General features: G+C 31.6%; 1 protein-coding gene across 1 annotated transcript in view; it reads left to right on the plus strand.

The window, feature by feature from the left end:
• Positions 1–15,341, plus strand: part of LOC106466246 (bone morphogenetic protein 7-like) — a 35,181-nt gene that overhangs the window by 4,680 nt on the left and 15,160 nt on the right. Inside the window, exons 2-3 of the mRNA XM_013926503.2 lie at positions 11,421–11,613; positions 15,079–15,230. Coding sequence (XP_013781957.1) covers positions 11,421–11,613; positions 15,079–15,230 — 345 coding nt within the window. The remainder of the gene's footprint in view (positions 1–11,420; positions 11,614–15,078; positions 15,231–15,341) is intronic.

Raw genomic sequence — 15,341 nt, forward strand, 5'->3', positions numbered from 1 at the left:
AGAAGTCCATAATTTAGCAGTGTAAGACTAGAGGGAAGGCAGTTAGTCATCACCACCCACCGCCAGCTCTTGGGCTACTCTTCTACAATCGATGTTGTAACAAGTAAAAACATAAAAATTATTAATATGATATAATATGGACCACCCCTGATACACTTCTTTCACCAACGAATAGTAAGGTTGACCGTAACATTATAAAACCCTTAGGACTGAGAGAGTGAGCAGGTTCGGCGCCGGGTTTCTATCGCACTCGACATGCAGCTTGGGAGTTGAGCGTCGCTAGGCCATATCAGGCCTGTATCGTAGTGAATGATGTATAATCAAATCAATAAGTTTGTGGATATGAGGAACTAATAACAAATCTAATGCAAAAATTATTACCTTACATTGACATTTTTTTTTTTCACAGAAGAGAGAGCGAAGTATTAGTCAATCGCACAGAATAATTAGTATCTGTAACAATGAACTAATACTTGAAAACAAAGAAACAAAAAGATGACATGTTTCTTTTTCATGATATAATTAAAAAGAAAACAATGCTATATAGCAGTTATTCGTTATACAATTAATAATAAAACTATACCACGTAATGGTTATTTATGATGTACTTGAAAAACTACTGCGTGAGAATTCTCTCATACTTGCTTTTTCAAGTTATTTCAACACTAGACCAGAAAAACAACTACACCCACACTTAACAAGTTCTACTTTAAAACAACTAGATCAATGTGTAAATTCCGAATGAATGGTTAAAATAATTAATTTTGTTTAATAAGGTACTAACACAATAATCCACTAAACATTCAAGCGACTACGACACTCCTACAAAGTACGGTACGCATAACAACAGTTATGTGATGCGATACGGAAGTGAAATGTTTATTTGTTTGTAATAAAGCACAAAACTATACAATGGGCTATCTGTGATCTGTCCACCACGGGTATCGAAACCCGGATTCTAGCGTTGTAAGTCCGCAGACAATACCGCTGGGCCATTGGGGGGGGGGGTAGTGAAATGTTACTAACAGAATGAAAAAAATAATTTTTAAAATACTGGAAGAACAACTGTAAAAGGCATGAACCAACGTTACCTTATGCTAAAATTATTTTAAATTCGAGCTTTCATTCTTATTGTGAGGACTGTCTGCTGGTCAACCAATTGATAAATGTTGATAGGCATAGCATCTGTTCACATCTGATGTCAGTCATGCTTTATTATAACAATTGCATCTTAAATTATAAAGGGCCCATAATAAGTGATTTTAGAAGTTGAGACTAAGAAAAAAAGAACATAAAACGTTTTAATTTTTCATGAAATGGTATGAATCCTATCAGAAAAAGTGAAAACTTAAAGAAGTATATATACATGACCATGTTGCGTTCAATCTCAGAATTTGGTCATCGATTGAAAAAAAAAAACATTTCGCAATTTCAGAATTATCAAAGACCATAATGAAATGTTATTGCGGTGTTTTTGCAAATTATTTTGGTCAAACTGCGAAACTGAAATATATATATAAAGAAACAAAGATAAACGGAATACCATACAAAACCTGTATTACATATACGATTGGACTAATCATTAATCCATATGTAACAGTGGTGCTATATGGAATACCTTAGCTTCGGTTAGGTTGAAAGAAGTTTGAAGTTAAGCACAAAGCTACACAATGGGTTATCTGTGCTCTGCCCACCACAGGTATCAAAACCCGATTTCTAGCATTGTAAGTCCGCAGACATACAGCTGTGCTACTGGGAGGCAGGTTGAAAGAAGCAAAAGGTAGTTACAAAATGTCACTTGTCCAGCTAAGGTACTAGATAGTCTCATTGTTATGCGTCTCCTTAATGCTTACATGCAGTAGTGGTAAAATAGTTTATGTTGTATTAATAACAGTTAGTAACAATTTTTCCTGCTTCTAGAAGTGTAGTATGAGTAATAAAGCTCACACTTAGCATAAATTTTTGTTTACTTTCAGGTTTGGTAGAAAACTGTAATTGGTGTATACAACATTAGAGTTGATGTTTGTTTTGTAGTGTTATTGTGGATGTATACACTCAGTTTTGGATAATCTGCGGAAGATGATTTATATAAAATTTTCACGTAATAACTATTCACTGTTGAGTTTCTGACAATGATTGGAACGGAAGGATGTAGAAAACCCTCTTATATCTTTTTTTTTTCTGCAATAATTGCTCGATATTCCAGGGAAATGCAATTGAGTGGCTAAATCTTTAAAAAGATAAAGGCGTCACATTTGACAGCGCTCGTATTTTTCAAGAGAGATGGAAGATAGACTAGTGTTCTAGATTCACTTTAGTGTAGTACTGATAACGACATTTATCTCTTAGACTGGTTTGTATACTTATCTGTCGCTCTGGTACAGATGCTGACATATAGTATTTACTGTAACTATAATTAGCAATCTAACTATATAGATAAGAAATAAAAAGTAATTTGTAACTTTATGGAGATAATTTTATATAACAGACTGACTAATAATACATAATATCTTAAATAAATACATAAAACCAATAAAAACTATTGATCATTTGGTCATTTTTGCTATTAATGACACTTGTTTTCAGCAGTAAACCCAGTAATATCTTATGAGATTGGGCCATTTTTTGAAATATTGATTAAATTGCAAAGTAATCTGCAGAAATTGAAAAAGATGAATAATAATAACGATATTCGAAATTATTTTAAAACATTTCAACCAATAATATTAACGAAACTAACACTGAGGACGAATAGAGAAAAACATGATACCTGTATACGCAAACCTATATAATTTACTTAAATGAGATGTATTGAAAACCAAAATCTGATTACTAACAATGTAACTTGCATTAGTTTGATATCAAAGATAAATAAATGGTTTCCATACAGAAAGTAAAGCAAAAAACTGATTTTTTGATACTTTATAAATTATAAAATAGGTTAAGTAAATTGTAAAGTATGAGACCTATGTTGCACTTGGGCACCCGCAGGAAGGGGCAAGGGGGTCACTTGTCCTCCTCTGGATTTTCATAAAGAAAAAAAGTACTAGATATATTAAATTATTCTTCTATGTTATTGGAAAATCATAAGGTATTTGTATTTGTATTTCATATTTTTTCAAACTTGACCCCCCCCTCTAATTTTTTTTTTTTTCTGCGGGCGCCCTTGCCTATGCAGAATTTCTATGAGTAGCAACTACAAACATTTTATCCAGTACCATGACCACTATTCCAACACATATGATCAAGGGGATGGCCAATCTGAAGTAACAGATAAGTTAAAACTCCAAGAAAAGTATAAAGCATATTATAATACCAAACTGGTCACATTCATAAGTTGACACGATAAATATTGAAATATCAACATTATTATTAACACATACGTAATTAAGTAAACTAAAGAAATCATGCTGCACTGGACAATGAGCTGTCACTGACACATTGATTTGTTTGTTTGTAATTAAGCACAAAGCTACACAATGGGCTATATGTTCTCTGCCCACAACGGGTATCGAAACCCGGATTCTAGCGTTGTAAGTCCGTAGACATACCACTGTGCCACTGGGGGCCTGACACATTGAAACTGTACATTACTACCTAATCCTGATAGGAAGAAATAAAACTTAAGATGTAGTCATTACAGTTTTTAAAAAAGTAGTTATACTCTGTGATCATTTTAATCCCATAGACAGTGGAAGTAGGAAGTAGACTTAGGAAATTGAACTTACCACAAAATTAACAGTGTCAAAAAATTTAGAAAGTTTATAAAAATGATTGTTTGTTTTTGAATTTCGCGCAAAGCTACACGAGGGCTATCTGCGCTAGCCATCCCTAATTTAGCAGTCGGAAGGCAACTAGTCATCACCACCGACTGCCAACTCTTGGGCTACTGTTTTAGCAACGAATACTGGGGTTGACCGTCACATTATAACGCCCCCACGGCTGAAAGGGCGAGCATGTTTGGTGTGACGGGGATTCGAACCCGCGACCCTCAGATTACGAGTCGAGTGCCCTAACCACCTGGCCATGCCAGGCAAATATAAAAATGATATCGTCAGTATGTCAACAAGCGCGACTAATGTGCAGCGCTTTCTTATAATCTTCCTTATTAAGTTTTGTTCTGAATGAAAATTCAACTTCATATAAATCAACAACACATAGACAAAAGTTGCCACCCATAGGTATTCTTGTGATTTGACGGCATATCTTTTTTACCTGTTTTAATTATAAAGGGATTTAAATGTTTTTTTTTTCGTTTATCTAGATCCTATGTAGTTTAGCATTAACAAGTTGTCCAGAAATTCGTTGAGACTGCCCTATTATAGTTTCTTTGTTTTCTCTAGTAGATTAAAAAACTATTCTACCTGAGAAGTTACTGTAGTAATTCTAAAAAAAAATGTGAGTGAAAGCAAAGAAGAAATATTATAATATGTCAACCACACCACATCTGCCATATTCAGTGCCGACGAGACCTTTCGTCAAATGCAAGGGATCATCAGGCAGGCTGGGATGCGAGATACATAATAGTGGTTTAGGTGTTATGTATATCATCAACCTTGTTGAACAACAATTGTTATGGTATGAATTAGATTAAGTAAGTGAATTGTAATCGTTATAAATTTTACTATCATTAAAGTATAGAGTCTTAGTGGAAAGGGATAGAAACTGTAATATCATTTACTGGCTGATGCGACGTTGTCCGCATGTTGCATATGACCAATGCTGTGAGAGAACAAAGGTGACGCTGTCAACTGGACAAAGAAACAGAGTTTGTATGTTGAATTTAAGTATGCTTTCTTTGTTCATATTTTACGTGGAGTTAGACAAGTAGAGACCTGCTTTGAGACAATCATTATGAGTTTGACAAAAGTCTGTACTGAGAGAAAGAAAGCTGTGGAGCTAATTCGATGTGGTAGAAGGGACTGTCATTTCATGTGCACAAGTACGTTCGTTGCATCTTCTTTTTTGTTTGTTTGTTCCATAATAAAGGTTGTATTTGTTTTGTTAAATTTCTTCAGTCTCATTATTTTACAAATTAGGAGCACTCGACCAAGTTATCAAATACAGATTATTCTCCTTATTTCCTGAACGAATCTGCTGTTGTCAGTGGTCTAACTATCTAATTCTTGTCAGGAAATCAGTTTCTACCTGAAAATACCACATCCTCTGCATTTACCGAAAGACTCGTTGATAAAATTGTACCAACATGTTGTGAAGTAGAAAATGTAAAATGTGAAATTGGTGATACTTTCATGACTAATATTATAAAATAAGTATGTTCACTAAACAAAACATTAATTTGGTTTAGATAAACTGTTTAAACCATGACATTACTAATGATTTTTTAGTAATTATCTTATCAATATGAAGACTAATACGAACATTACTAAAATGGAAAATTTCGATTGTTTTTTCCATAAAGTCTCCCCCCTCCCCCCGTGGGACAGCGGCAAGTCTAAGGACCCTAGAATGCTGAAATACGGGATTTGATTCTCCACGGTGGACACATCAGACAGCCCACTGTGGTTTTACTTTGTAACCAACGAATAATCAAACTTAAAGTCTTATCATTATTACTATTATTTTGCATTCAGTGAAATTTCTGATAGTTATTATTTTGTTATCAAGCACAAAGCTACACAAAGGGCTATCTGTATTCTGCCCACCACAGGTATCGAAACCCGGTTTCTAGCGGTATAAGTCTGCAGACATACCGCTGTGCCACTGATGATAGTAAGTGGGTTAATACTGCTTTTTTTGGATAATCTTACATGATTGCTGAAATGCTCTTTAACGTATTAAAGACTTTCCCATTATAGTTGACAAAATCTTCGTCGTAGCTTTTGTATGTATGATGATTTATATAATTTAAAAATCCAATATAATTTAAGTGTTACACTATTCCATTCGTTCAGAATGGAAACCAAAATCTGATAACATCTTAATACGTTTCTATATACGACACTATCTTTATCGGTTTTAACAGACTTGTGTATCTTGCCAGCGGAAGGCGATGGTTTGTATTTTAAACCTTAGTTCCTTGCATGAAGTTGTAATAAAAAAGATTTTATAAATGAAAACAAAGTTGTTAGCAGATTTATAAGTGGAAGTGATGATGTAGTTACACGTAAACCATTTAAATATGAATTAACGTCTGTTTTTCCATGACCTATATGTAGTTGTCAACAGTCTTTCTTTAATATTCAGTGCATTTATAGATTGTATCCTTAACTTTCTTTTACTTGGTTTAAATATTCTTTTTTTTTGTTAATCAAATAAAGTTTTTTTAATGGTTATCTAAGTATTTATTGTTAACCACGTTTAATTAGACCAGTGTTAAGTAGTGTTGTCCGTACTGGACATTTTTCTGTGGTATTATTGTTAGCTACTTTTGTGTATAACAATGGTATTATTATTGTTTGTTTGTTTTTGAATTTCTACAAAAAAGCTCTATAACTACCCACTGAGACTGTATGGACTCTCTTTGGATTTTCAAAAACATTTTTCTAAACTAGTTATGCACCAGACTGTAGGTTCATGACTTTTTGAATAACAGGGACCCTCATGATAGGTATGTCACAAAACATTGACATTGTAATTACTCCCACTAATTACTGCTGAGAGTAAACAGAGTGATTTCATCCATTGTATTTTATCAGTTTTTTTACATAAATGCAATGACAGACAAAAAACATAAAAATACTCAATGTAACATAATATAAACCCCATTGGTAGTGAATGATATATAAAAAAGACTGTAGTTTGAGGGCTATGAGGTAATGATGACAAACATAATGCAGAACCCATAACCTTGGATTTTTGTGTACAGAAACAATACAGAATAATTAGTACCAAACAGTCAGTTAAAGCTTAAAAACAAAATTAAGAAAAAAACTTTAATACAGACATGCTTAATAAATTTAAGAACAGAGCTACCATATAAGGATTATTTGTCATACTTGCTCTTTCAAGTTATTTCAATGCTTAACTAAAAAAAAGAAAATGACATTTTGAGAATCCACATAATGATGCATACCAATGCAATAATTTAGCCATTCATGTAACTGTATGATAATTTCATTATCAAGATATGCAAAAACCAAAGGGGAAAATAAAAGAAAGTTCTAACATCATTACTGGAAAACAGTAAGATTAATGCATAAATTCTGAATGCAATGCAAAAATTATTAATTTTATTTGACAAGGTACTAAATTCATATGACTACAACACTATTATGAAACAAGTGAACATAACATTTCTGTAGTATATATAATACAGCAAATGACATACCACTAGTGCAGTAATAAAAACCATTGAATGTCATTGTTTTAAAATGTGGTAAGGACAACAATAAGGTAAATTAAATGGCTTTCCATCATGCTAAAACTATTTTAATTGCATACAAGCTTTCATTCTGATTTTGAGAGCTGTCTTTGAAATAACTGATCAATAAATATTGATGGAAATATTATTTGTTCACACATGAAGTCAGTGAGCAATATAAAAATTAGTTTAATATATTTTGAGAGTTAAAAGGTACTACACATCAAACCATGCATTTTAGTAATATAAACCTTATAAGATTTAAGATCAACAGATAAATTATGTATATCCAGAATCACATTAACATCAAAATGTGTTAGAAAATTCAATCAGAATAAAATGTTAAGTTGCCTGATATAGACTAACATGATGCATGTAATTGTTCTCATATAAAATGACATGACACATGTAATGCCATTGATAAGCTGTATAGCATTGAAAGGTAAATTTTACTCATATTTGTGAAATTACACTAGACTTGTGGACTAAGTAAGGGGAACTCTACCTGATTTGTTAAATTGGAAAAATATAATCTAAACTTTTGTACTTGACTTTGACTACAGTTTATTAGATTAGTAGACTTTGTATAATATATGTAATTTATAGATTTTTAAGAACACTTTACAAGATTTTTAGACTTTTTGGAACACTATACAAGATTGTTCAGCATTGGTTAGCTCTTATATATATCACTGGCTTAACTTCACAAAAGTCTTGGGAAGGGGCAACCTTAACTACTCTTCTATATAGATATTCTATCATCCGTTTTTTAAGGTGTAAATTACAGTTATTGGAATGTCATCCTAGGAATTAGCTGTTCTGTTTCTTACTGGTAGTGGTGAACTATAGAAATATCCAACTGATACCTATAATATCAGTAGTCAATGCAATACATGATTATGCATAACATTCAGTTAATCAACCTTGGAATGTTGTGACTCAAATTATGACATCACTTAGTTACACTTTTGGACTTTATGGAAACCTTGTTTTTGAGACTTTTGGGAAAAGTTTATGTAACATCTAAACTTTACATATTTTGGGGAATTCTGTACTAGTTTTACAATTTCAAAGATCTTGTAGATGAGAAATTTTGTTTGTTGTACTTACAGACTTTAAGAAATATTTTGCTAGATCTTTTAGTTATGAATGACTTAGTACCAAACTCCTAAACTTTGAGTTACACTATTAGATGTAGTCTTTTTCAAGCACTCTGACAGACTTCTGGACTTCAAAATACACACTTTTAAACTCTGGGAATTTTTTCTTTTGCCTTCAGACACTAATGGTTACTTTATACAAACTTCAGAGAACAATGCCCTTACCTAGTAGTCTTTTGGGTGCAGAAAATTAAAATATGTTAGGGAACACTTTGATAATCTACAAGACTTTAGGAAACACTTTACTTGGACTGTAGAGTGAGGGATCCATTTGCTAGACTTTTAATCTCAGTAAACACTGAATAAAGTGTATTCAAGTTTATCAAAAGCTGTTGATCCTGTCTTTATATGAAGGCTAATTAAAAAATGAGATATGCAAGAAAGATATTACAAAACATAATGAACAAAAACACTGTGTACATTTTCAGATGTCTGTATGAAAACAGATTCTGGTCTTTTCAGTTATTCATTATTACTTTCAATACATTACTCAGTTTTATATTTTTCTGTGCTAATTGCAGTATACTAAGTATATTTCATATTTTGTGGAGGTAAACATCTGTGTTCTCAAACCATAAGACTCAAGATAGGAGTGAAAACTTAACAAAAATGTAATACCTGAAGGTAATCATAATTTGATCAAGTAACTATTATAACAGTATTTGTTACATAAATTTCTAATTTTAGATATTAAACCATTAACTGCGGATGATGGATATTTTTTCATTGAAGTTTTATGGCTCAGCTGCGAATGACAAAAATCACTGTTTTATTGTGATTGATGGCAACTCAGTTTTATCTGTGAGTCAGAAAATGGCAACTAAGCTGCTCCTGCCGCAGTTAATGGGTTAATATCACTTCATTATTTGCAAAAACCAGAACATAATATGTTTATTGTTTAAGAGTGACCTAATATTGCATTACGATGGTAAAATATTGCTGAATAGTTAACATTTTTAGTCAAATAGTAATCTCAAGGTTAATTATAAACCTAGCATACAGTTGCTTGATCTCTGCAAAAACTAGAGATTAGGGAATCTAATATATAAGGTAACTAGTGTAGTGATTTTCTACAGGTGGATTGAAAGAGACAAGATCTGATGTTGAAGTTTGAATATAATAAAATACTTTATTCAGAGGAAAAGAACTGATGATGAAAATCTGATTGTCCATAGTGATAAAACTATTGTTTTGTAACTAAAAATGTACAGATAACTGTATTCAAATTGTTACTTATCTGCTTGTTTGTTAATTTCTGGTAGAATTTCTTTCTGAGGAACTTCAGTGATACAAGTCCTTTCTTGATTAAACAAGTTTATTATTTCTTGATACAAACTTTTAGTACACAGTAATTCCACTGTCAGTACATTTCTCATCATTTTAAACTTAATGACTTTTATAATACACTCTATAAACCACAGAGATTCACAATCTCGATAACTTCGTCCGAAACTTACCGTGTCTACCAAGCTTATATACTAAAGAAGGGGTGTCTCGAATGCACTCGGGTCTCCCCGATCATTCATGATCAATCGAGAAATTTCATGCACGTTACCAGCGCCAAACGTGCCAGCAGCGTCACGTGACTTCCGCTGTCGTAACAAAATGTAAGTGGTTCTTGGAAGTAGTGTTTAAATGAAACTAACAAATAAAAGGAAAATAAAAATGACATGATCAGCAGACTGGAAAATGTTATAAACATGAATAAGACTTATAAAACATGTTTTGGCTCCTTCAAAATAGAAACAAAGCTACCCTCCTTGAATGTCAGAAAGAATTTGCTTTAAAGTGCCCAAATTGCAATAACAAAACACCTTCACTGTATGTAGCTGATCAATCAGAAAACATGCACTAGAATGAAGAAATATCCATAGTTTAGGTAACAGCAACAAGGTAGGCTCTTTTACACAAGGTGAAGTAGGATGATGAAAAGTAGATAAGTTCTTTGGTGAGACAGCCTACAGGGAGTAACACCTCATACTAAATTTAGTATATGTGCTCATTGAGATTTAAGACATTCAGAATAGGACTTAGAAGAATATACTATGAAAGAGTGAGATATGTAGTATTTACATATACCTTTAAGTAATTTAGTAAAAGTACTTTTGTTTTAAAAGCCTACAGGAGAATTAGGTTTTAGAAAGCTGGTGGTAATATCTTTTGTGACATAAACATTGAATCTCCTGAAATAGAACTTTGAGATATACCTAAAAAGGTAGTAATGATTTTTGAATTATGTTCTATGCTATTTAAAATTGACATGCTTTTAGAAGTGAAATGACAGCAAGATTAACTTCATTCATTATGTTATGAAGATAAAGATATATATTTTACAATTTATCATTATTTTATAAAATAGAATTTAAATATTGAATTGAAAGAGGAAAATTATATATATATATATATATATGTATATTTTCTAGTAAATAAAATAGGCTTTATTTTTGTATCCTTATTTATTATTCATTGTTCTGTTCTCCAACCATTGAAAGAAGAAGTTTTTCTTCATTTTTCTATATAGTACAGATTTTTTGTTTGGTTTTTGCTTTATGTCGTCAGATACAAGTATGCCTTGTTTTTGAGTAATATTATTCTCATGGTTTTAGTGGGTATTTTAGTAGAGAAAGTAAATAATGTATATAGTTATATATTGGCTTATTGGAGACAAATATGAATTTTTTTGTAGGAAATGTACATTTTTAAAAGTTTATTAACAAAAAAATAATGATTATAGCTATAAATGGCAGAAATATGTCTATGTAATGTGGTTATCTTTTGAAAATTCCTCACTCAAAATGATATTTGGTTTTGTTATGTTAAGATTTGCATATTTTGGATGTACTGGCCCAAACACACTTTATATACAAATTATTATTGAAAGTACCATTTATACGAATCAAAAGTTTATTGAGATATTTTCCTGTTATTTATCATAGTCCATCATCGCTCTCCTCATCTCCGTCACGAAAGACATAGAAGGTTTTGGTTTGATGTCAGTGAGGTGTCACCAGAACAGGATATCATGAAAGCTGAGTTACGGCTTTTCCTGGATATTAGCCAGAACCACCACAAAGAGTTTGAGAATTACACCTTGAATCTATCCTTTTTAACAGAAGGGTCATCTTTTGGGTAGGGTTTCAAACAGTTATTAAAAAGAACATTAGGCTGTAGCAGTGGTTCCCAACCTCTTGTTATGCATGCTCCTGTGGGGGGGGGGGTACACAAGAACCTCTGGAAAACATTATAAAAGAAAATATACCACACACCTAAAAACTGAAGTAATTTTGGTGAGTTTACTAACATATTTTACTAGCCAACACTCAACATTATCTTGTTCACCTTTGAATTATTTCTTTTACCCTTTCATAAATATAAACCAATCTTAAATTTTCTAACAAATTATATGTATCAGGGATACACTGCTGACTTAAAGGTCTGACAGGGGGTTAATGGCATAAAAAAAAGGTTGGGAACTACTGAATTGTAGTTCAGTTCATAATGTGGACCTTACATTTATAGAAAGACAATGATTTTCTGTTAAATATTTGATATAGCTAATTTCAAAAGAAACACATTTGTTTTCAGTAACTAGTAAACTGAGAAAGTAACTGACATGGACAAGTTTAAAAAACTATACTATTTAACATATTCCTCAAGCTGATGGCTATAAGTTGAAACTCATGTTAGATAGTCTAGAACAGTGTTTCCCAAAGTGTGGTACGCGTACCACTGGTGGTACACGAGATGATTTTAGGTGGTATGCAGACGCCTTTTTTACTTTAATAGTTATATATTTATTTTAATGTGTATTAGAAAAAAATTATAATAAAAAATAAATTTCAATGAGGTTATTACATTATCTGCCAACAATTAAACATTGGCTATTATTCAGAGGGCGTGCGTGTCATTTGGTCCGCTTTGTTATAACAATGTCATTTTGAGATGAGAAAATAGTTATTTTGAAATAAATATTGTAGTAAGTGATACTGGTTCCCCATTTATCCTAGTGTTATGAAATTTCCTTTTAAAATAAATTTATTTAAGTAAAAAAAAGTGAGTCAATTTAAAGAAAAATATTAAGTAGGACATAAATAATAGTACAGGTGGTATGCAGATATGGCAAAAATGAAGGTGGTACGCGAATGACTGAAGTTTGGGAAGCACTGGTCTAGAAGAATGTGGAGATCTGTGTTGATGTGGAGTTGTCTTCCCAATAATGACCAACTTTGTATTATGATTGAAATAGTAAGTTCAAAATTTTTTTTATCCTTATTGATCTAAATATGGAAAAGTACCATAAAACAGAGACAGGTTTAACAAAAGTGTTTTAGTTTCCAAAACAGATGCTGTAATATTACCTGTAATTTCATTCCATTTCTAGGGTTTCATTATTCTGTACTTAAAGCATTATTACTTTTCTTGAGTAGAAACATAAGAACCCAAGAGTTAAGAGACAAATCAATGAATCTCCTGGCGTCTTCCTAAGCATCTCTGTATCTAACTTTATCAAAATCATCGTTTCATATCTACCACCTTCTTCAGTAAATCTTAGGGGAAAAATCTAAACTAATAGACAAAACCATGTAATAAACATATTTAAGTACAGTGTAGAACTCACTCTAAAAAGCTACAACTCAGAATGAAAATTTCAGTTCATAAGCTAAAAAAAAGAATGCTTTTCATCTATTCCAAAGAAAATACAGTTATATTTTCTGTTTTCTTTTGTAATATGTTTAAAATTCTGCTTTTATTTCCAGTTTTAATTTATTAAACCAGGAATCATTCCTTTAATACTTTTCTGTTCTCTTAATAACATTTCTATGTATTTTATTTAAACAATGAGCACTAAACCAAATGCTGTTGTAAATAGAGACAAGAGATGAAAAAGTTAAACAAACAACAGTTAACTTGTTTACTACTAGAAACATTGTTATAAAAGAATCACAGCATCTTATTAGACACTATAATAGAAGGTTTCAAACTCCTAATACAATTGCTTGGACTATGTATCTAAAATAAATCATGCTTGCACTTTAAGGCTGTGGGTGCATTATAAGGGTGATGTGTAAATCCCACTATTTGGTCACTCAAGAGTAACCCCAGAGTTGGTGTTGAGTGCTGTTGACTAGCTGCCTTCCCTGTAGTCTATCGCTTTAAAATTAGGACAGCTAGCAATGATAGCCCTGGAGTAACTTTGTGCAAGTATCTGAAAATAAACAAACAAACCTATAGCAGCCTCTCACATATAGTTTGAATAATTCTTTCATACAAGCGACAAGTGTTTTTCCAATCATATATATTTCTTTGCATTACCATTGTTTTGGACATTTATATCATACTTTCAAAACTATTTGAGTAGCCAATATTTTTATGTAGGTATTATGTTGTTTTACACATACGTTTTATGTTTAAGTTTAGTTTTAGTTTTATTAAAATATTTAAACAAATTAGAGTTAATATTGATTTCATTAACACTAATGATGTGTATACAAGACTGTTTAGTGTAGGTGTTATTATTTAATTTATTTTGTGAGTTAATATTTAATGATTGTTTAGTTTTCATAACAAGGATGTTAAAGTTAATAATTTTAAAGGTAATAGTTATGACAAGTTTGGTTGTGTAACTCCAAAGAGACATATGTTGTGTGTCTGATTCAATTGCTGTAGTATTGTTGATGCCGATTCTTCTGTATTTTTCTCATTACCTTAAGTGAGTATTGTTACCTTACAGTGCCACTCACATAGTTTAGAGAAAGTTTGAGGCCTCAGTGAACAAAGTATAAATACAGGTGATGAAGTGCAGTTCAGTCAGAAAATTAGTTAGTGAAAGAAAATGTGAAGTTAGACTATGTGTGAGTGGTTAGAGATAATGGGCGATATTTTAAAGTGAGTTTCACTGTATAATATAAACAAGGAAAATAATTTGTCTTGTTAAAGGGTGATCTAAAGTAATTAAACCTGCCTGTGTGGATTTTGACAAAAAGGAGACAATTATTCAAAGTTCAGGATACAACTGTGATAACCCACAAAGTCCTTTATTGTTCGAATTTATCACCAACATGTCACAGGCACTACTAGAAGAATCCAGCCCATATATACATAAAACCTTGACAATTGACTAAATGTTATATTACATATTTTTTAAAGCACACAATAACTCTGTGTTAAAATTTCAGCTGTATCATAGAAACTGAGAAAACTATATATATGTATATTAAACAAATTTTCTATCTTATTTTAGACATTAATATATGTACTAGTTGACTGATGTACCTTTTTATAAGAGACTGACTTAAAGTTATGTAAAAATTCATATGACTAATAGACCTAAAATTCAATTTTAAACCAATAAGTTTTTTATTGCTTTTGTAATTCCTAGACTCTGATTTGATTCCTTTATCATAAGACTAAATTGTACAATTATCAGTCACCTCATTTCATATATAAATTAAAGAGAACGTAATCAAAATCTTTTGAATAATTATGTTTGTTGAATGATATTATTTTAAGTATTGATGCTGACCTTTTAGTTTTTATTTGCATTTTTGATGTTATAATATCTGTTTAAATTTTTTTGGCTATATCTGTTTGTAGGGAAATTAAAAGTACTGTTGTGGAGACTAAGAAAATCTCACATGCAAAAAGTGGATGGTTAGTGTTCAATGTGACAGAGCCTATGGTCAGTTGGGTGGCTTTTCCAGACAAAAACTTAGGGTTGTATCTAGATATGAAAGTTGCTGGTTTAGGTTAGTATTTTGGTGTTATATTACATGCTATGTGATCTGACTTGGAGGTTAGAATCAATGGTGTAATTTAATCTGTATATTAGAATTTATAGAATAGGTTTGTATCTACAC

The sequence above is a fragment of the Limulus polyphemus genome, unplaced genomic scaffold, assembly GCF_000517525.1.
Source record: "Limulus polyphemus unplaced genomic scaffold, Limulus_polyphemus-2.1.2 Scaffold2204, whole genome shotgun sequence".
NCBI classification, from domain to species: Eukaryota; Metazoa; Arthropoda; class Merostomata; order Xiphosura; family Limulidae; genus Limulus; species Limulus polyphemus.